At 35.5% G+C, this 22,595-nt stretch overlaps 1 protein-coding gene across 1 annotated transcript in view; it reads left to right on the top strand.

Moving 5' to 3' along the window:
* The window catches only part of LOC106935681 (basement membrane-specific heparan sulfate proteoglycan core protein-like), a 33,405-nt gene extending 11,415 nt beyond the window's left edge, over positions 1-21,990 (top strand). Inside the window, exons 6-21 of the mRNA XM_015016259.1 lie at positions 11,371-11,661; positions 12,057-12,317; positions 12,639-12,890; positions 14,121-14,381; positions 14,755-15,027; positions 15,828-16,076; positions 16,651-16,959; positions 18,177-18,449; positions 19,263-19,511; positions 19,630-19,746; positions 19,868-19,883; positions 19,963-20,033; positions 20,478-20,579; positions 20,678-20,737; positions 21,052-21,108; positions 21,375-21,990. Of these exons, the coding sequence (XP_014871745.1) occupies positions 11,371-11,661; positions 12,057-12,317; positions 12,639-12,890; positions 14,121-14,381; positions 14,755-15,027; positions 15,828-16,076; positions 16,651-16,959; positions 18,177-18,449; positions 19,263-19,511; positions 19,630-19,746; positions 19,868-19,883; positions 19,963-20,033; positions 20,478-20,579; positions 20,678-20,737; positions 21,052-21,108; positions 21,375-21,454 (2,921 nt within the window). The 3' untranslated portion in view covers positions 21,455-21,990. The remainder of the gene's footprint in view (positions 1-11,370; positions 11,662-12,056; positions 12,318-12,638; positions 12,891-14,120; positions 14,382-14,754; positions 15,028-15,827; positions 16,077-16,650; positions 16,960-18,176; positions 18,450-19,262; positions 19,512-19,629; positions 19,747-19,867; positions 19,884-19,962; positions 20,034-20,477; positions 20,580-20,677; positions 20,738-21,051; positions 21,109-21,374) is intronic.
* The last annotated feature ends 605 nt before the right edge of the window (positions 21,991-22,595 follow it).

Here is a 22,595-nt window from a genome sequence, read left to right as displayed (position 1 = left end):
AATGTCCGCTGGACTTCAGGTTGCGCCGTGTCAGCTGTTTGGGATTCCCCTCAGAAATCACGGAGGAGAATCCGCGCTTTCTGATTGGCTACCTGTCACATTCAACAGGCTGCGTTAAGCTCCCAGTCGGGGAAAACCTCCGATTTAGATCGGAGCGGCCACGACGATCTAAATCACACTGCAGGATGATCGGTTACGAAATCACCAGCGAGAATCTTAGATCAGCCAACGATCTAAGATTGTCGTAAAGGGAAAATACGGGCAAAAAATCGTGTAGTGTGAACTATTGCATTAGGTAGTCAGATGTGCCCAACTTCTCTATTTAAATCTAGTGATTACTGAAGGTCAATATAGTATACAGACTTCATAATCTGCACTCTTTTGGTTGAATGCACTATTTATTTCCACTTTGGCTTTATGTTGTTTAGTTTTTATTCAAGTATGGTTTTATTTTATCTGTGAAAGGTGCTATGAAAATAAAATTTTACTTTACCTACTTTGAAATAATTATTTTAGTTGATTCTTCATACTGATACGTTTAAATGCTATCACTATTATGTTGTTTTTCAGACTCTCATCCAGCAGCTTCTCTCTCAGTGAGTCCTGACAGAGTTCAGCATGTAATTGATCAGCCTGTCACACTGAAATGCAGCAGAAACGACATTAAGTGGAGGGTAAGGAGGTTTACAGACACCCTGTCATATCTTCAGTGCTCCAACTGGGGGACGATGCATGGATCCTCATGTACCATTAACAGACTGTGGTACCACAGTGGAGTTTACTGGTGTGAGTCTGAATCAGGAGAATTCAGCAACGCAGTCAACATCACTGTACAGGGTAGGTTATGATTCAGGGTGTTTTTACTTTTTCCAGTGTTTTAAACATTATTTATATTTCATCATACCTCAAAATACTGTAAGCAACCCGCAGCAATCTAGTGATTCCTGAATTGTGCCCTCTTCATAAATTTAAAACACGGATAAAGAAAAATGAAGTGGTAAACGTGCAGTAGATTGTTGTTAAAAGTTTTTCCTTCAAAACTGAGCAGCTTCTTTCTCTGACTGTTCTGTTTTGTAAACATCTGCTCCAGTGAGTAAAAGGTGAGTCATTTGCTTTTTGAACAGAAACATGAAATGTGGTTACATTTAGTAATATGCAAAGTGTAAATGTATGGAGCCCCCTAGAGGACATGGAGGCTCCATACAAATCAGGACAGAGTACTGTGCTGATTTGTAAATGCGGCATAGTTGAAGGCTGTAAGCATTTCTTATGGTGGCCATTGTAGTTTCTGCTATAATATAAGGCTTTTGTGAGGTTTTTCTATGCATGTTAATATCTTGTTGTGAAATATCTGAAGTTTTATGTCTTTTCCTTTAGTATAGAAAGGCACCACAAACCTGTGACATAAACAGAAACTTTCCATAAGAAGGAAAGAAATAAAAAATACATCCAAACTATTTGGACTATTTCTGAGTTATGAGTAATGACTCATCTGACAGTTTTGATTGTGTCTCTGTTGTGTTGGTCTGAATGGTTAGAGCCGTTTCCATGTGCAGTTCCTTCTGAACCTGACACAAACGGACATAAACAGGCAGTGAATAAATAGATTTTCAATCAGTTTTTTGCACCAATGAGTTGAGAATAAACACTGAGGCTCTTTAAATGTGTATACATTTAACATTTTAAATTGATATTTGTGACTGTATACAAAAGGGACCAGCAAATATTGCAGTAAGCACATTGCAAGGGAACCTAACACTTATTGTGAGGTAACGCAAAAGAAAAAAATGTTCCCCATGTCCCATCTGGGGTTCCATACAGATCAACATTGTTTCAAATTCATAAGGCATGCTAACAATCCGCAGCCGTTTCTTGCATAATATATTATGTCATTTGTTACTGAAGTGTTTGTCAGTTTTATTTGTGGTGTTTGAGATGTATGTTTATACTTTTAATCAAAAATTTCCAACATTTTTTTAATAAAATGACAAAGAATCCAAATTGTGGTAAAGGTGTCTATTTTATTCCAATGGTAAGATGAGATTGGGTCCTATACTTTATAATTTCATAAAGATTAAAAATGAGTGACCAATGACCTGCAGACATTTGCTTCAAAACATAAAACTTCTCATCTTTGTCATCACTGAAAAGCTTCAGCAGTCATTCACAAATGTATTCATATCAAGAACAATTAAGTGCAACTGCTGCATTAACCTGAGACTATTTTAGTCATCATGCAAAAATACCCATGATTGTTTTTCTGAGAATATAGAGATTATTGTATTCAGTAAAATGTGGACCACACATACCCTGATAAAAGCAACTTTAAAAATACTTCTTCATAACGCATCTTTTTCTAAAAGTCGACAACAGCTGACTGCTCAACAGCACTGATATTCTGATTGTTTTACAGATGATGATTCTGCTCCTCTCCTGCTGAGTCCTGTTCATCCTGTGACTGAGGGAGATCCTGTTACTCTGAGCTGCAGAGATAAAGAACAAAATCTTCTCTCCAATGTGTTTTTCTATCATAATAATAAACTCCTCAACTATGGCAGCAGAGGAGAGCTGAATATCTCTGCAGTGTCAAAGTCAGATGAAGGTTTCTACAAATGTCAACATTCAGGAAAAGATTCACCAAGGAGCTGGATGTCTGTTAGAGGTGAGGAGGATTAAAACCTTTCATGATTTTTTTTAAACCATTTTTTCAGGGAAAAGGTAAACACAGTCATTTACATCAATGCTTTAAATCTTGCATAGCAGGTGCAAAAGTGACAAAAAGTAAAAGCAGTTTTCCAGCAGCTTGTTCTTGACATTTCTTCCAAAATATGGAGGAACGATATATTGTTAGGAATGAATGAAATTCATGGTGGTTGCTCTACACAGACAGAGGTACAAACTTGTTTTTCATTCACTGTCAGGGTAAAAATGTTTTCTTATGTTTAATGTTTCTTATTTCCAGTAACTGTTTCCAGTCCTGTCAGCTCTTCATTTCCTGTCATGTTGATCATCGGACCAGTTGTTGGAATTATTCTCATTATTCTCATTATTCTCCTGCTCTTGTGGCACTGCAGACTGTCCAAGGGTGAATATACAACAACTTAGATGATCAAATGGAAATTTATTTAGCTGTTTTCACAAAATAGAGGAGCTAAATAAATAAACACACTATAATGCATCAAATCTTCTTTTTTCATCCACAGATTCATGGTGCTTCAGGTCAGTACTCTGGTATTTTCTTTTCTCTGATTACAAACTTTCATCTTCAATCATTTTTGTATTTATTTCAGTATAACGTTTTCCATAATTTAGGTCAAAGGTCAGCAGTCAGAGCTCCTCCACAAATCAAGGACTCAACCAGACATAGAGTCAAGTTTACAGCTCTCTGCTTTATGGTTAGTAACTCTGTTGTTGATTTTTGCTTTATATTAGCTCCCTAAAATTCATATATATATTTTTTAGATGATTTAATTTTCAATAATCATTTATCAAAGGTCAAAAACAGCCACATTGGACATTATTTTGAAAAACACAGAAAAAGTTTGACATTATTTACACCTGATTCCACCCGAGCTGCTGTTAAAATGTAACCTGCAAAAATCCCAAACTTGATTATGATTTTTCTACTGTAAAATACATGAAATCAATACTCAGTACATCTGCTACATAAAACATGCTGCCCTCATATATGGGATGTTTTCTAACTTTGAAACAGCAGCAAGAAAAAAAAAACATTTTAATATTCTAATATTTCAAGCTTTTAGTGTAAATTGTGTCATACTTGACAGATAACACTAAAGAAGAGATCAAATTGAAAACTGCAAAAAAGAAAAAAATATTTTGAAATGCAGATTATTCTATCCTTGACATTTTCATTGCTTTGCAGGTGATGCTTCTGAATACGAGTCAATGCAACCAGCCACCAGGAATAGTAAGTTAAATTCATTGAAGAACATCAAGACGTAACAATTGACTGATGTTAGTAGTAAGATTGCAAGGGTTTGACATTAAAGTCAAAAATATTTCAGAAATTAATTCCAAGAACTCGTTTAGGAAGATAAAGGTTTTAAAAATGAGCGTTCCTCCAAAACATGAAAAACAAATGAATATATTCAGGCACTGACACGTTTCCCACAGCGTTCCTGTGGAATATTATGGAAATCAGGATCAGCATCGTGGTACTTCAGCAGCTAGAATAAAGTAGCTAAGTTTAAACTTACGTTTTTATTTTTACTTTAAACATATATAATTTTGTTTTTGTTGATGATTTGTTGTATTAACAGGGAGTTCTGATGACCCAGAGGACGATTCTGTGTGCAATTACATAAAAACAAAAGCTACAGGTAAGTGTGCTCAGCTCCAGCTGTCAATGTTTTCACTGAAATGTGTCGTCATGCCAACAACACCGCAGGTCATTACATCCCATCATGCAGGTCAGACAGTCAGCTGCCCTTTACTAAATTTAAAAACCAGCAGGACATGTCGGATCAGAGAACCAGCTGAGGACTTTTAGAGTTCTGGATAACTGCTTGACTTTCATTGACATTAATATTTTTTAGAAATGTTGCTTAATAATTGCCCAAAAAGTTATGATGATTATTATAATTGAACTTCTTATTACGGGATTTAAATTCAAACGCAGCTACTTCTGCTACAGATGATTATTCTCTTGTAAAAATACTGAGGTCTCCTTTTTGTTTTAGAACCCAGTGAATGCTAAAGTAAAACGTAAAAACGGAGAGAAAAACAACATAAAGGTTGGTATAATCTGCATTTAGATTAATTTGTAAATGTTGAACGTGCTTCTGCATAAATTATACTAAATAATTTGCTTAATGTGCATTTTATTTTTCTTTGTAGTGGATTTGCACTGTCACTGTAAAATGTTGCTGCTACATAGTAATGAACAGTAAAATGGTGATATTTGACATTTACAGTAGCAGCTTTGTAGTTATTGTTGGAGTCATCAATGGTTAAAAAACATGAATATGTTTCATCTCATGCTTTTTTTTTTCTTTCTCTACAGGAAAGTGGAGCCATACAGCAACCGGTGGAGAAGTTTATTCTGAAATCAGATCAAGAATGTCTCTGGATAACAACGTTATCACAATGTAAAACAGGAAAAAATCCCATATTTTCATACATCTGTGAAGAACTTTTCCTTACAAACATTTAATGAAACTGGAAAACAAAAGCAAGATATGCGCAAAAGTTGAAATAGTTGAAATTTCAGGTTTTTAACTTCACACTCTGGTTTTTGTTCCTGTTGATACACAGAATGGAGCTGCTAACACCTTTTCTTTTTTTATCACTACATCGATAGCAGACGGGGGCTGCATGACTGCTTTTGGGGACCAGAAAAGCTGAACTCTCTAACTCTGCATAGCTAATCGTACTTATTTGTATTATTTCTCAAAAAAACTTGATAAATCGTCATTTTATTTTACTCAGCTCTCTCACCGATCTTCAAAGTAAGTGTGAAGTCTGAAGTGAAGAAGCGCACGGTCACTTTCGCTTCACAGTAAACTTCCTGAGTATCTGAGTCATGAGTCCATGTGGCGTTTCGTCGTCTGAACTCAACAGTAGGTGACTCAGAAAACACATTTTTTCACCATTGTATCATCAGACACATGTGGCTTTTAATAAGCGCAGAGCTGAAAGAAATGTTGAAATTCCAGATACTATCATAATTGGGCCAATTTATTACAAGGTGTATTCAGACTTTTTAGATCACCTCACATTCAAACAAACAACTTCCTTGTTTGTCGACTTGTACTTGCCTGTGTATTCTCAACATCGATGTCTGCATCTGATGGTCAGGTCCATCCTGCGCCTTTTGGTGATTAAGTTTTAATTTCTGAGAACTTATTAAAACAATGAACCAACTAAAATAAACTAAAATAAGGAAGCACGAATATTTCTGGCCAAGAATTTGCTGGTGTCAGCACATTCACTTTGTGTGGTTTTATTGAAATGATCTTTTGCATAGTGTTTGAGTGTCACAGCTTGAGCTGCTCTTTTTGCCCAGCCAACCCTGAATGCACCATCTATCCTGCTCTGCTGCCTATACAGCTTACCTGCTTCCTCCCTGCCACATCGTCTGCTGCTCTGCCTCAACTTTCCAGCCATCTTGTCTCCAAGTGGTTTGCCGACATTCTTGTCATTTGACCTGAACTGTTTCTGACTCGGCCTCTATTTTGTTTTGAGGTGTTTGACCCCTGTTGGGTTCTTTTGGGTTCTGGATTTGTCAGCAGGTCTGGACACTCAAATCCAATTTTTTTTTCCCCTTTTTGTTCTTTTTTGCACGGCCATTTAAATACAAATTGAACCCGACCACAATGGCATTTCCGATTGAGCGGTTTACCACCCGCTTTCACAGAAGAACGACCTCAACGTCACAGCCCAGCGCTTTGTTTACGGAAGTAATAGTGCGCCTGTATGTTGACGCATGTATCGATTGATTTCACAGTTTATTCAGAAAGTATTGTCACAGGTTCACTCAACACAAAGGAAACTAACAAAAAGAAAACACAACTAACAGCAGTGGCTTTTTGCTGAGCATTCACTGCAACCTGAATGTGATGCTTTTCAGTGACACAGATTTTGTTCAGAAACTCAAAATCATAATTTTCAATCATTGTTTATGTCCTGATTTATTGCGTCTGATTCTTTCTGGTGTAGGATTGCGACCCATGCTTCATGTTAATGACACAAAAAACAGGTAAAATGCAACATGATCATTCAGACAGCAGATACTTCGAAAACATTCAGATCGTGGTGAAAAAGGTTGAAATGGGGAAAACAAACAAAGTGAATTTGGGTCGTATTTGCCTGCTGTGTGAACGGGATCTAATTGTGTTTCAGTCAGGTGTGAAGTTATCACACCTCATATAGTAGAGATAATGTTAAACGACTGGAGTCTCCTGTGAGATACGATCTTTAAAGCGTTCTCTTCAGCATCAGATGTTTAAAATCACCTGCTGGCCTCAGAACATGCAGATGTACGTGTTCATAAATGAATGCAATGGTCTTGCATCAAGTGGAAGTGAATGTTAACAACAAGACCTGTGAAACTCAACTGTCTCTGAGTCTTTTTTTAAATCCACAGCTTCTCTGTTTTCTTTACAAAACTGAGGAAATGAAACACTTGAAGCTAAATGTGTTCTGTTTTCTGGCAATACATTCATCTGGCAGCAATTACAATAAATCATTCTGAGGCTATATACAGACGTTGCTTTAGAAATATGCTATGCTTGGTTAATTTCATTTTTAACTTCTTTCAAGCCGCGTTGAGCTGAGGAAAAGACTCTGGCAACATTTTGTACAGTTTGACACGTTTTATTTCTTTCTTCACTGCTAGATGACAGTTCTTAGCAAAACGCTTCTACATGCGTAATAAGGAACTTGTATGTCGGCACATGAGCACGTTTCCACAGTTTAAAAGAAAAGTGTTCTGTTCCACAAGTCTTGAGTAAATGCTTTATTCATTCTGCCTGACATTTGTTTGTTCTTCTGCAGTTTCATGAGCAACGACATTGTTAGAAATTGTTACAACTGGATATTGATCCTAATCACAGGATCAATATGAATCCCTTGATCCAATAGGAGCAATTTGGGTTTTGTCCTCGCTGTAGAAAATGGTCCAGATATGAATGTTTTAACTGTTTTTTTTGTCCACTGTGACCTATAACCCCAAAGGCTTCATTTAACAGAAGCAACAAATTACATGCTTTCTGGTGGTTCCACAAGGACTTCTCCGAAAGATTCCCACTTGTGGTTTGTTGTTTGCCACTCTGTTGTCTGGTGGTTCTCACCACTAACCTCATGTAGATAATAGTGGGTCAGCTCCGGTCCTCTAGGTCTGGCGTCCTGCCAGGTTCAGATAACTTTGTGGTCCAACATAGCTAACTGAAATGATCTAGTTAAAGCTGTAGCATGTCAAAGCCATTCACAGGCCTGCTGACGAGGCTTTATTTGATCCTGCTGTTTTTACCCAGGGAGAGAATTAAATTATAACAGACATCAGACCCTCAGGACCGACTTTGCCATGGCAGAGGAAAAACTTGTGTTTTGGGTTTTTCTCAGTCTTTCTGTGTGGATGTGGGTGTTTTGCAAAAACACTTTCGCATGTGTGCGGAGTTTTCGTCCTCACATGCTTTCCTCGACTTTTTACACATCAAATTTTAAGGAAATACCATTACCAAATATTTCCATATTGAACGTTACGTTATTGTTATAAATTTAAATGGTGCTTTAGCTTTGGTCTACTCATGTTTTCTGTTTAATCACCCAGTCAGTTGGTGGTTTCCTGCTCTTCAGGGGTCAAAACCAAATTTCCACCACAATGTTAGAACATCCGCTATGAATCTACTCAAATGGTAAGTGACAGTAGTTTCAATGCAAAGTTTTATATATACATATATATAAATTTTTTTGTCAAATTTTATTTTTAGAACCTCGTCTAATATTAAATGGCTGAAAAAATGCAACATTTCATATAAATAAATACAGTAAATGTCAGTTATTAACTATGACAACAGAACAAACATTTGTATCAATAAAATGTGTGTGCAGGTGGCCCCACCCCTTAAAAATGAATAGCAAAAATATATTCTACTGTTGCTGCAGTGGAGAGGAAATCTGAGTTTAACACATCACTGTGGTCAAAGCTGCTGCATGCTTTATGAACTCTGAGTAAAGGGGAAGGAAACACAGGCACATTGGAGAATGACATTTTTTTCTTTTAGTGCTTTAAATGCAACTTCTCCTTTTGCTATTACTACTTTAGTGAGAGCAAAGTGCAGCTGATCTAATTAGATGTGCAGCAGGTCTGGAAGTGAACATGGGGGAAACTTCACTCTGCAGGCTGAGCTTCTTTTGTAAGTACATTACTGGATTTCGGTTCACTGTGTGGATGAAATGATGGTACAGGCTGGAGAATTCAGTCTTTTTTATAAACATGAAGTTGGTCGAGCATAAACTGTGAAACATTTCAAAATTGTAAGACTTGAAAATGATCAGATTTTGTTCGTGTCACATGGCACGAACAAGATTTGTGCCATGTGACACGATTTATCGCCTGGACGATTTGTTGCAGCAGCAGAATGACTGCAGAGATCAAATCAATTTATCAAATGATGAAAAGCTGGTTTTTGGTGTCAACCTGCTTATTGTTGGAGTCATATTCAGTAAATTAGAATAACTTATGTTATCTGATGAGGCATGTCTGTTAGCGCCTGCCTTTAAAAAACAACATCCTTTAAGCAGGAATTAAAGATCCTTTTCCTGCACAACCTCAGAGAAACAGCTGAGAAAATTGAGGAAGGACTCAGGAGGGGGATGTTGGTCACAGTAGCAGTTTCTGTATGACTTTTATCCTGCTTAATATTTGTCGTTAGTGGTGGAAGAACAGAATTTATTCTAATTCATTCTGTCCCACTGAAAATCTACAGACCGTTGATTCAAGCTCACAGTGAATTTTTTTTTCTTCATTTCGTAATAAAAATGGTTTTGGCAGCTTATGATCACTCAGTATGATCCAATTTTGTTATATTTTTTATGTGATTTCATTTTTATTTCACATGTTTTATGTTTGGAGACAGTTATTTTATTCTGAGTCAAGTGTGAACGGGCGGAAAAGAGACCTTTTTAATGACTAATTCTTACTATTTATTGTAGTGCTCTGTTCACTCTGCTGTGGATTTTCTGAAGGTAAGAAACATTTTTTTGCTCATCTATTTTTCTGTTTTCAGAGCTGAACAAGTTAACACTGTAGTTCAGTTTTCACAAGTTAAAAATGTATTTATTTTTTGATGAATTACAGTACTCACAACCTGTACCAGCACATTTTCATCTATAATGTAATATGCTAACTTTCACTCCACAATATTTTTGCAACCTGACCTTTGCTAACTTATTTATATTTCTCTCCACATTTCTTTTCCAACATAAAGTGTGTTTTAATTTGGACAAGTTTCAATCAGGCAGCCTTGATTCACACATTATACTGTTTAGCTGTATGTTATTGTACGTTGAGATGTTTTTAAAGCATAAAAACAGAACACAATGCACTTTTCAGCATATATTCAGTTGAATACAGAAGTGCAGGTTAAACCTTTTTCATGAAAAGCAAAAGCCATTTATTAATTAAATAAATTAACACCCAGAAAACCAACTGCTTCTCTGGCCCAAGTTCCTCTGAGATGGACAGGATATGTTCCTATGATGGTACGGGGGGCTATTAATGCCAATAACATGAGCAACTTGAATATCTGTGAAGTTGTGAAGATGCTTTTTTACGGCGCAGGGAATTTCCAGCGACCAACTGGTGCATTACATAAGTTGGGTAAAATGTAAAACATCTACACAGTCTACGCCTCCAGGAAGCAAGTGTTTCTCAACAACGGAGAGCCCAGAGGCTCAGTAGGGAGAAATGAGATGTAAAAATTCCTGGTTTTTACCAGACTTTTGAGATTCAACAGGCTTTATCAATGATGGGCAACGTGAGACAGAAGTTACAAGGCTTTGCTCTGCTTTCCGTTTGTTTTTAGTTACAAATGTGTTTTCATAACTGAGCTATTTGTAACATTCTGTTTGTCCCATGTTGATGAATACTTTTGGGTTATGGAAAGTAGTTATTTGTTTATGGTTTTATCATAAGAAACAAAGCAAAAGTGACTTTATCAGCATAACTCAAGTGGGAACAGGGGTGTTAATTTAGGCAAATGAAATTTCTGTCGGTTTTTCAAATGAAAACTGTCTTTACAGTCCTTGTTGTTGTTGACAGATTTCAAGCTGACTGTGATCCTACAACCCAACTGGCCTGTTGTTTATAGTGGAGAGACAATCAGTCTGAGATGTGAGATCGAGGGAGGAGAAGGAACTCAGTGGACGTATGAATGGAGACCAACCAATAGAAACTCTCCAACATCCAGTGAATACAGGATCGACAGAGTCTCTGAGTCTGACAATGGAGAATACAGTTGTATGGTTAGAGAAGGAGATCGTCAACTAACAGAATGGAGTGATGCCGTCACACTGACAGTGAGATGTGAGTCTGATTTAGAAACTGTTTTATTGTTGGATTTTAGCATGAAACAATTTACTTCTGTTATTTCTGACCACAGGAATGTGTGAAATATTCTGCTGGATGAATAAACAGCAACATGTCTCTGAAGTGAATACTAACTAAAGTTGCTCTGTAATTTATTAATAAACCACAATGTCTTTGTTCATCTTTTAATCTTGAATAGTTTTTTGTAGAAAACACTCAAACTTTTAAGGTGACTAGGTTTTGTAAACAAGCTGCTTCCTGGACTAATTAATAGTTTTTTTAGTGAATAATATTCTATTTTGCTTTAAACCAAACAGCAGATAAACCCAGAGCCACACTGACAGCAGACAGAACAGTCATACCACTAGGGGGCAGCATAACACTGACCTGCTCAGTGGACGGATCTGATGACTGGAAGTTTGACTGGTTCAGAAATGGGAGACAATATTCTGTAGGTCGGATCAGAGGAAACACTGAACCATACAGAGTCATCAGTGTCTCAGAGGGAGGAGTTTATAGCTGTAGAGGAGGAAGAGAAAGAGGAGGAGGAGGAGGAGATCCAGTTTTTCAAACAGAAACAAGCAACGAAGTCCCTATTCAGAAAACTGGTGAGTTTAGTTCTTGATTTTAAGACTGTAGCTCCATTTGATGCCTTAAAATGAAAAATTTCTGTTCATGTTGTGAACAAATTAGAGTTATTTTAATAGATAAATGTAAGTTTTCATTAACCTTCAGCATCTGCAGTTTCATGTTTATCTAAAACCTTTTGCTACATCTGTCCACATTTAATGCTGAAGGTTTGATAAGTTGGATTAAAGTTCATAAGCTCCTCTTTGTATTACTTGATTTTTATCCATATATACTGTAGTTGTGTTACATCTTAGAATTTCAGCTTATGTTTTTATTAAAAGCAGAGTTACTTTGAAAAAAAGATGAAGGAAAAATGATCACATGGGAAAGTAAAAGGAAATTTTCCATTTGAAAATTGTTTGTTGTTGATTAGTGTCCAAGCCGACTGTGACCCTGCAGCCCACCTGGCCTGTTATTTATAGAGGAGAGACGGTCACTCTGAGATGTGAAATCCAGGATGATGGAGGAACTCAGTGGACGTATGAATGGAGACCAACCAATAGAAACTCTCCAACATCGAGTGAATACAGGATCAACAGAGTGTCTGAGTATGACAATGGAGAATACAGATGTAAGGCTAAAAGAGGTCGTCAGCTCACAGATTGGAGTGACGCCTTCAGACTGACTGTGAGATGTAAGTGTGGCAAAGAGGGCTTTTCTTTTTTGACCTAATATAAAACAATAAATTGTGTTTTTTCTGACCACAGGTCACAGTAAAGTGTGAAAAATTCAGCTAGATGAATAAAAACCATAGCAATTCTCCAAAGTAAATGCTAACTACAATAACTGTAATTTACTGTTTAACCACAACTTTGTTCATTGTTTAATCTTGAGTAATAATAACACTCATCTATATTAGATGTCAAAGTTTGTCAAACAGACCCCTTTTTTTTTGTTGAAGTATTACAAACTCTGATGATGTGATCATTTTCCTTATTTGCTTTAAACCCAACAGCTGATAAACCCAGAGCCACAGTGACAGCACACAGAACAACCATACCAGCAGGGGGCAGTGTTACACTGAGCTGCTCTGTAGAAGGATCTGGTGACTGGAAGTTTGACTGGTTCAGAAACGGACAACAATATCCTGTGGATCAGATCAGAGTCATCAGCGTCTCAGAGGGAGGAGAGTACAGCTGCAGAGGGCAAAGAGGAAATCCAGTTTTTCAAACAGAAAAGAGCAGAGAAGTCTCTATTCAGAAAACTGGTGAGTTTAATTTTATAATCTGGAGTAAACGAAAACGATCTGTTCATTATTGGATTTTTATTTCTGTGTTTGGTTCCTTGTTCACCTAAAAACTAGGTGGACAAGGAATATTATATATTCATTGATATATTTAATGAGTGAAGACTTTATATCTTTGTCATCTTATCTCGTGTAAAATTTGAGAATGACAATTTAATTGTTAGATCTGAATTAGTTAAAGATAATCTTTTATTATTGCTGAATATATTGATTTAGTTCTACTTAAAGTTGAAGGGTTTTAAAATCCAACTCATGTCAGCTGTTTAAAAACATTAATGTACTTAGGAGGTGTAGAGATTTACTAATTTATAGATAATATAAAGTAAAACTTATTAATCTATATGAGAAGTAAACTGGTTTATATCAGTGTGATAATAAGTTAGAGATGGTTTAGATACAAATTAGTTTGGTTGATGAAACCTACTTATTTACAGTGTTTTATTAATTTGTCCCATATTGAAAACTTTCCACCTTTTTGGTTATTGTAATAATTTTGTTGTGGGTTAGTGTCGCTAGTCAATTAATAAAAATTCCTATAATTTGTAATTTTTTGATGAAATGCTTCAGTTATTTTTCTTAAAATTACTTGAGTCTTTACTGACTCAATCCTCTTTGTCTGATTTTAAAGGTTTTAAACACTTCAAGGATTTTTTATTTTATTTAAAAGTATTTTTATGTAATTAATATCAATGTTTTCTTGTTAATAGAAAATATGCTTGGAAAGACTGGAAATATTGTTTATTTGTTCTGAATCTAACTTTTTTTCACTCAAACTTCCATCAGAAAAGCTTTAAAAAATAAACATTTACAGGTTTTTGTTAGAGAGCAATAATAATTTAACAGACATCCTAACAAGTCAAAGTGAGGAAATGGTACTACGAAACTTCACACAGTTTATATTGTCACATACTGAAATGGTTACATCGTCTTAGATGCTGATTTTCCATGAGAAAAGATTTATATTAGTAGGGTTAATATATTAATATATACATAATTTGTATGATGTTTTTGACATATGACTGACAAATATTTGATTGTCCTATTTTATTATGTTCTTAGCTTCATAGCTTTCTGCTGTTTTATTTAAGAAAAAAATATTTTTTTTTCTTATTTATGAGAAAAACCAAATCGAATGTTTCATTTTCACATCACATTTCCACCAATCTTCTTTCTGAATATTATTCATCATAGTGTCTCGGCCGACTGTGACCCTGCAGCCCAACTGGCCTGTTGTATTCAGAGGAGAGACGGTCACTCTGAGATGTGAGATCCAGGGAGGAGGAGGAACTCAGTGGAAATATGAATGGTTTCCAGCCAATAGAAACTCTCCATCATCCAGTGAATACAGGATCAGCAGCGTCTCTGACTCTGATGGAAGAAACTACTGTTGTAAGGCTCACAGTGACCATCAGATAACAAACTGGAGCTCTGCCTTCAGACTGACCGTGGATGGTAAGTCAGTCAATTTTCCACAGTTTTTAATATTTTCATTAACACAGTTCTAAGTAGAACAGCAGAAGACTGAGATGCCAAAACTTCTCATATCTGCATTACTTATCATATTAATGAGTGGCAAATAAGAAATAATTTCTGATTTTGTACATCTATATTTGAATGATTTTTTTTGTCAAGTTTTGTCACAGAAGTTATTTTATTAAAACTTTTTTTTCTTGGGTAAGTTGAATGAGAACACATTGTCATTTTCAACATCAACCTGTTCAGAATCATCAACTGAGGTTCAAGTCTGATTAACTGCAACAAACTGTTTCCTGAAACAAGACACTTTCTAATAGTTTTTGTTTGTTTGTTTGTTTGTTAAAACCAGGAAATAGACCCACACCCTCACTAACAGCGAAGAATTATAACATACCAGCAGGGGGCAGTGTAGCTCTGAGCTGCTCTGTTCGTGGATCTGCTGGCTGGAGGTTTGACTGGTTCAGACAGGAATCAGTGCATCATTCAGCTCAGTCCATCAGAAACAATGAATCAAGTGGAACCATCAGTGTCTCAAATGAAGGCGTTTACAGCTGCAGAGGAGGAAGAGGAGATCCAGTTTTCTACACTGAAACCAGCAGTGAAGTCACCATTCAGAAAACTGGTGAGTTTGTGTCTTTATTGTGGAATAAAATAATAATAATAATAATAATAATAATAATGATAATAATAATAATAATAATAATAATAATAATAATAATAACAATAATAATAAAAAAACAGATTATGACTCAGTTAGAACAGAGACCTGCAGCATTTAATGACAATGTCTTAATGTAGAATTCAATGTTAATAAAGACTGAAAATCTTTAACTTTGAAAATCAGTTATTTGATTAATGTTATCAGAATAATGAAAACCTTTAGACACCTACAGTTGAAACCAGATGTTTACACAGACATTTCAAAAGACACAATCTTTTTTTTTCTCACAGTGTGAAGTAAAGTCCGACCAAACTTTTCTTGCTTTAGGTTAGTTAGAATTACCAAATTTAATGATTAATTAATAATTGTCAACAACCTTAGCAAGAACATATCTTGCAGGGATTTTTTTAACTTCAAATATTACATGTATTTGGTCAATATCAGAAATAATTGTTTTTATCCATAAACCTCTGACAAGTTAAGCACCATATCTGAATTAATTGGAGGGACACCCGGGGATGTATTTTAAGGTCACACCTCTACAAATTAATCTAAGAAACTGAGTTCCAGTTTGCGTTGATTGGAAAGTCAAAAGCTACTAAATAATTTCTAAAAGACAGTTTTGCCAGTTTTTCTGGCATATAGAAAATAATTTTGGTAGTTCTAGTTGACCTAAAACAAGAGAAATTTGGTTTTAAAAAAAGTGTATTTTTATTCGGTAAGTATTTGATGTAAACTGTATCTGTTATTCATGTGAACAGTTCCCATCACACCCACTGTGATCCAACAACCCAACTGGTCTCAGATCTACAGAGGAGAGAAAGTCACTCTGAGATGTGAGATCCAGGGAGGAACTCAGTGGACGTATGAATGGAGAACAACCAATAGAAACTCTCCATCATCCAGTGAATACAGGATCACTGCTGACAGCAGTGGAGATTATGGCTGCAGAGGAAGACGAGACAGATTTACCTTAACAGAGTGGAGAGTCATCAGGTTAAATGTGTCCTGTGAGTTTCTCATATTTTAACCCATTTATGAATTATGTTTGCAGGTTTTCTATATGTGTAAATATGTTTGTATTTGATATCCAAATCTGAGAATGAACTTTATTACTATCAGTCACAGGTAAAAATGCAGGAAACATCAGATTGTAGTTTTCGATGAAAACAAGAGTAACTGAGAACTTAACAGTTTTTCTGTAAGAGCTTGAAACATTACTTTATCTGTGTAAAATAAAACAAACAAAAAAGAAAATGTATTATTTATGCTTTGTCAGTGACGGTATGTGGTATAATTTAAAAAAGTTAGCTTCAATATAAACACATTTAAAACAAACGGAGAAGAGAAAACAACTCCTGGATTCTTTAAGAGTGATGGTGATAACACCCTGAAATACAAAAACAAAGAATCATTCATACTGAAAGTCAATTTATATGTTATTGTTAAAACAAAAATTGTTTTTATAATATTTCAGAAAATAAATGTTTACATTTATATGTAAAATTAACTTCAACATTGTGCAGTGTCAGGGGATAGGCGATACTTTCATTCCACACTCTCTCTCTCTCTCTCTCTCTCCAGCGTCTCCCCCTCAGCCTGTCCTCTCTGTGTCTCCATCATGGCTGAATCCTGGAGCCTCAGTGACTCTGAGCTGTGAGGGTTTGGAGCATCAACCAGCAGGATGGAGGTTCTACTGGTATAAAGCTGTTCCTAAACCAATCAGCAGTTCCTACACCTTTGACCTGCTGCCTGGCAGCACCAATGGGACTGAGCAGAACTCCTTCATCATTCAGGGACAGAACCACACAGCAGGATTTGTGTGCAGAGCAGGAAGAGGAGAACCAGAGTTTTACACTTATTATAGTGAACCAAAGTTTATCTGGTCTGCAGGTCAGTTTGTTTTTGTTCTTTCAGTAGGATTTGTGCTTTCATGTTGGATTTCTATTCAACAATTTGTACTGCAGTTACAACGCTATCCATTGCACTTGCAATCAGTTATTTATTTATTTTATAAACTAAATTTTCTAAATAACACTGTGGATAATATATTGTATTCTTCCTGTTAGATTTTTTTTGTGTGTGTTTTATTAATAGTGCTAAACACACCATTCACTTGGGTCAGAGAACATCATCAATAAATAGCTGAGACAATTCTGATAACAATAACAAAACAATGTGTTGTAGAAGCTATGAAATACTGATGAATGTAATTCTCTGTCATAGACTTCAAAGCCTAATTTCACCACTATTTACCCCTTTGCAAAGTTGTGTGCGACATAGACAAAGAATTAGCTTTCAACTCTGGTTAAATAGTTGGTGTACTGGTTTTTAAAAAAAAAAAAAAAAAAAAAAACATTCCTTAGCTGTCAACATGACATTATTTAGTTTTCTGCTGAAAGCCAAATAATGAGGACAACTTCAACCAGAATACAGTAAAGTGTTCATGGAGACGGACCAGAAGCAATAATAACAATGTTAATGCTGTTGACTGAATATAAGCAACATACTAATATGAGTGACCCAGGTGAACAGCTGCTTAGTCAGCTCCATCTTCAAGTCATTGCATCATTTAGATGTACTGCAGCCCCTCCCTGCTGTTTCCAGATATTTTGGTTTGTGTACTTGATGTTTTAGAAGTGTTTTACAAAAATATATATATATATATATTTTTAATGTTTTAAGTCTTCATTATTATTTTAGTTGTTTGTTTTTGACACAAGCAATTTTAGACAAACATGGAGTTTTTGGGGTTTCTCTTGTATTTACATCATGCTCCTAAGCTTTGTTTTCTTAGAGTTCAAATTTAAGAAGAGGTTGAAAATTGTTACCTTATCAATGATCCTTTAATATTTATATTAAGACTAAATGAAGGATCACATCACTGCTTTTTCCTGTTAATGTAGAATCCTTAATTTTCTACTGGGAAGCACATATTTATAATTTGTTTCTAAATGTGATTCAAAAAGAAGCCATCATTGTTTGGCCTCTTTTGCGTTTATATTATAAAAGATGGAGATGGACTACTTAAACCACTGTAACCTAGATACACAACTGTTAGGAAAAATGCAATGCAAATATTATGTGTTTTTTTTTTTTTCTTTTTTCAGACTCTCATCCAGCAGCTTCTCTCTCAGTGAGTCCTGACAGAGTTCAGCATGTAATTGATCAGCCTGTCACACTGAAATGCAGCGGGAACGACACCAAGTGGAGAGTGAGGAGGTTTACAGAAACAACCAGTCCATCACACGTTCAGTGCTCCAACTGGGGAACGATGCATGGATCCTCATGTACCATTAACAGACTGTGGTACCACAGTGGAGTTTACTGGTGTGAGTCTGAATCAGGAGAATTCAGCAATGCAGTCAACATCACTGTACAGGGTAGGTTATGATTTTTGATGCTTTTACTTTTTCCTGTGCTTAAAACATTTCTATTTCACTATACCTGCAAGTACTGTAAACATAATCCATTGCTATCTAGTGTTTCCAACATTGTATGCTTTTCAGGTACATTTAAAAAAATGAATAAAGAAAATTTAAGTGTTTAACATGTGCAGCAGAAAGGCATTAAAACCTTTTGTCTTTTAAATCCGAGAAGCTCAGGTTCTTTGTTTGGCGTTTCTATTTTGTAAACATGTGCTTCAAGTAGGTTTTAGGAGAATAACAGGTAACTCCTATGACTGAAGATCAGATAACTTGAAATATCATTTGAAATTCCTAGCTTTAGTGTTCACAGCAGTCTCTGTTGTGGGGAACTAGCTGTAGATTAGCAGAGAAGACAGGGGAGGGTGTTAGCAGCGCAAACACAAGGGTAATTGACAGCATTTATACCCTCCTCCTGGCTCTCATTGTTTTCTCTTTTTTTTTATCAAAATCCCCAACTGCTCATAAAGATTTGTTACTTAATCGTTACTGAAAACATCCATGGATCAATCACAAATTTATTTCTATCAAAAATAATTAAGTGCAATTAATACATTATGATAATGTGTGAATATGTTTTTATCATTGATAACAATTCAAAAATAATTTATCTGTTGCTGAAAAAATAGATAGTGATTGTATTTTCCGTTAGCTTAGTTTAACACACAGACATAAAAAAAAAACTACTCTGCAAATACTTAAAACAGCTTTTTACAAAGGTTGAACACAGCTGTTTGCTGAGTAATAAATGATATTTTGACTGTTGTACAGATGATTACGATGGTATTATCCTGCTGAGTCCTGTTCATCCTGTGACTGAGGGAGATCCTGTTACTCTGAGCTGCAGAGATAAAAAACAACAACTTCTCTCCAATGTGTTTTTCTATCACAATGATAAACTCATCCAGAATGACAGCAGAGAGGAGCTGAATATCTCTGCAGTGTCAAAGTCAGATGAAGGTTTCTACAAATGTCAACATTCAGGAAAAGATTCACCAAGAAGCTGGATGTCTGTTAGAGGTGAGGAGGAGGAAAATGTTTGATTCATTTTATTCAGCACTGAGGATGTCTGTTTGGATGTGATGTAGCATCTGGTGATAAATACCTTTGTTTTCCTTTCCATATTTTCTATTTCCAGTAACTGTGTCCAGTCCTGTCAGCCCCTCGTCTCCTTTACTGCTGATCATTGGACCCATTAGTGGAATCATTCTGATTATTTTCCTTCTCTTGTTGTGGCGCTACAGGCAGCCCAAAGGTTCGATCACACTGGGTCTTTGTTTATTTAAACTCTTTAATCAAAGGCACACATTCGTTCTGTTCCATGTAACAAATGATTTGAACCACAGAATGAGTAACAATAAATGTCTTCTCCACAGATTTATGCTCTTTCAGGTCAGTACTTTACTTTCCTATATAACGAACATAAATCTCTGTAGTTGTTTGCTGTAACTTTTCTCTGTTTATGTTTTAGATCAGAAAAAAACTATCGGAGGTCGACCACCGACCACGGAGCGGAGAATGAGATCAGCTCTCCTTCTCAAGGTCAGAATTTAATCAGATTCTTCTCATAATGCGTTTACACTTATGTATTTTTTTTTTGTGATCAACTTATATATTTATTCAGTATGTTTAATATTTGCATGTTTACGATTACAATTAAAATAAACTACCATAAAAATGATCTGTAATGACACATTAAACTTACCAAGAATGAAATATGAAATTCAGTTTAAATATACCAAAAATGATTTTAGATATTTTTGTTCTTGAATAATTTCACCTTCTAACTGCATGACATTAACGCTAATGGCCTATTAGGCTACTATCAAAACTGTTCAAAGAAAATAAATGAAAAATAAATGAAAACTTCAAAAAGTACAACATGTGCAGCAGAAAGGCATTAAAGCCATTAAAAGCTTTTGTCTTTTAAAACCGAGGAACTTCGGTTTTTTCTTTTATTTCTTTTTTTTTTTTTTTTTACTCCAGATGCTGCTCTCTATGAATCAGTCAAGCCTTCTGAAGCCACTGCAGCTGAACCCAGAGAAATAACGTACGCCATCATTAAGTTCAAAAAGCTGAGAAAAAAGAGTGAGTTCCAAACACGAACCTTGCGCAACAGAAGAAGATGACTAAATTATTTCCAGCTTCATGTCGCTGTTTCGTTGATTGTTTGACAATCTCAACAGAGAAACCACGTAAGCCTGAGGAACGCGTTATTTACGCTGAAGTGAAAACAAGAGCTGAAGGTAAAGTCGGCTCAAACAGTCGGACTTTATGTTAAAATGTGTCCTCGTGTCGCTACACTGCAGGTTCAGGTCATCTAACGTAGTTTGGTTTCTGCTTTTCAGAGTCTGAAATAAATGTGCTGTCTTTTTTCTTTTTTTTTTTTTTAGTAAACAATGTGGTGTAAAACATAGTTGGTTCTTCTGGTTTGAGCATCTACACTTTGTAATCTGGATGTAAAATAAACAGGACGTTTCATGTTAAGATCTGTTGATATGATGCCGCCTGCGTCCCCAACCGGATTCCTGTGTCTGATTAAATGAGTTTCCCGTTTCAGAACTCGCTCCAACCTACGCTGAAATCAATAAGAACAAAGCCAAGCAAGACAGGAAAGGTAACAGAGTTTCTCATATGCAACATATTTAATCAAATCATTTCAGGTCTTCAATTGGTGAGACATTTTCATCGTAATTCCCAGTTCTAGTGATCTTTTTAGCATCTTTGGATGTATGGCTTTGCAAATTTTCCTCCATATACAATAATTTATAACTAGTGGTGTAAGTTTTGCACATGGACAGTGTTAGGATCAGTATGACTCTAGGAATTAAATTCCTGCTTGTTGATTTTGTCATCACTAATTCAAATTATCTTCATTCACAGAAGAACCTGCAGCAACAGATGAATCAGTTTATTCTGAAATCAAATCAGTATCAGCTCTGGACGATGAATCTGCCTTGTAGCACGCTGTGCTGGTCTCTCTCTCTATATATATATATATATATATATGTATGTTTAATATGCTTAGAAGTTCATGTACACGCTTCATGTTAGATCAACATTGTCTTTAAGTACAAGACTTAGCTTTCAATGTCTTGAATATGTATTTTGAATATAATTAATATATGTTAAAATATGTCTCTCACCCAAAATGCTGCATAAGTGTGAAATATATGATCATTCATTTCCTCTATTACACAATTAATACATATCTAGCTGTATTAAGTAAAAATAATACTGTAAGGGTATCAGTATTAAAATCTATGTCTTTTGGAAATAAACATAATAGAATTGTATTATACTGCAGTCTAAGCACTGTGTTATTGTTTCCTATTTCTACAATGCTGAAGGCAAAAGATGGGAATAATTGGCTGAAGTTAATAGGTGAAAAAATAAACGCCGTTACTTCTTAGATTAAGCATTAGAAACAGCTGAGCTGTCTTTATTTTTATTTTTTTACAAACATGTTACATTTAATAAATATGTCACATTTTAATGTGTATTTTGTGTTTTATTTGTCTGTGAAAAAAGAAAACACCAACACTGAGCAGTGCTGAGCAGAGACCACTAAAGGGGCAGGTGCTCAAAAAAAAAAAGGCACATCTAACCGCATTTCAGGACAGAATATTAACAAAGTCAATATTCTGTTGTTTATTAAACAGCTTTCAGAGTTTAATAAACAATTGTGAGATATACAACTAGATTTATTACATCTTAACATAATAAAAACGTAACAGCTGCCTTGTAATATTAAATATATTGTTCACTACCAAAAACTGCATGTTGATCATGGTAAGAACCTTCATTTTTATTTTTTTGTTCTTACCTGCGGGACTCGTTCTGACCCAGTCGGTCAACAATCCACCACCTTTGGCTGCTTCAAGCAGATCATTTCGTTTTTGTTTCTGACGTCTTTCTTTATGTGGCAGCTTTGAACAGAAAAAATAAAAACATAATGAATTATGATCAAAACACTATATTAAACCACACTACCAATTCTTTACCCTGGTGTTTAAACCAATATGTTTTTCAGTCCATAGCACAACATAATATTAATTTCAGAGAAAATGAGACCTCTGCTATGGAGTTCAATTTGTTTGACAA

The sequence above is a fragment of the Poecilia latipinna genome, unplaced genomic scaffold, assembly GCF_001443285.1.
Source record: "Poecilia latipinna isolate Pla-1442-1.1 unplaced genomic scaffold, P_latipinna-1.0 Scaffold2001, whole genome shotgun sequence".
Lineage (NCBI taxonomy): Eukaryota > Metazoa > Chordata > Actinopteri > Cyprinodontiformes > Poeciliidae > Poecilia > Poecilia latipinna.
This window is presented reverse-complemented; position numbering and strand designations above follow the sequence as displayed.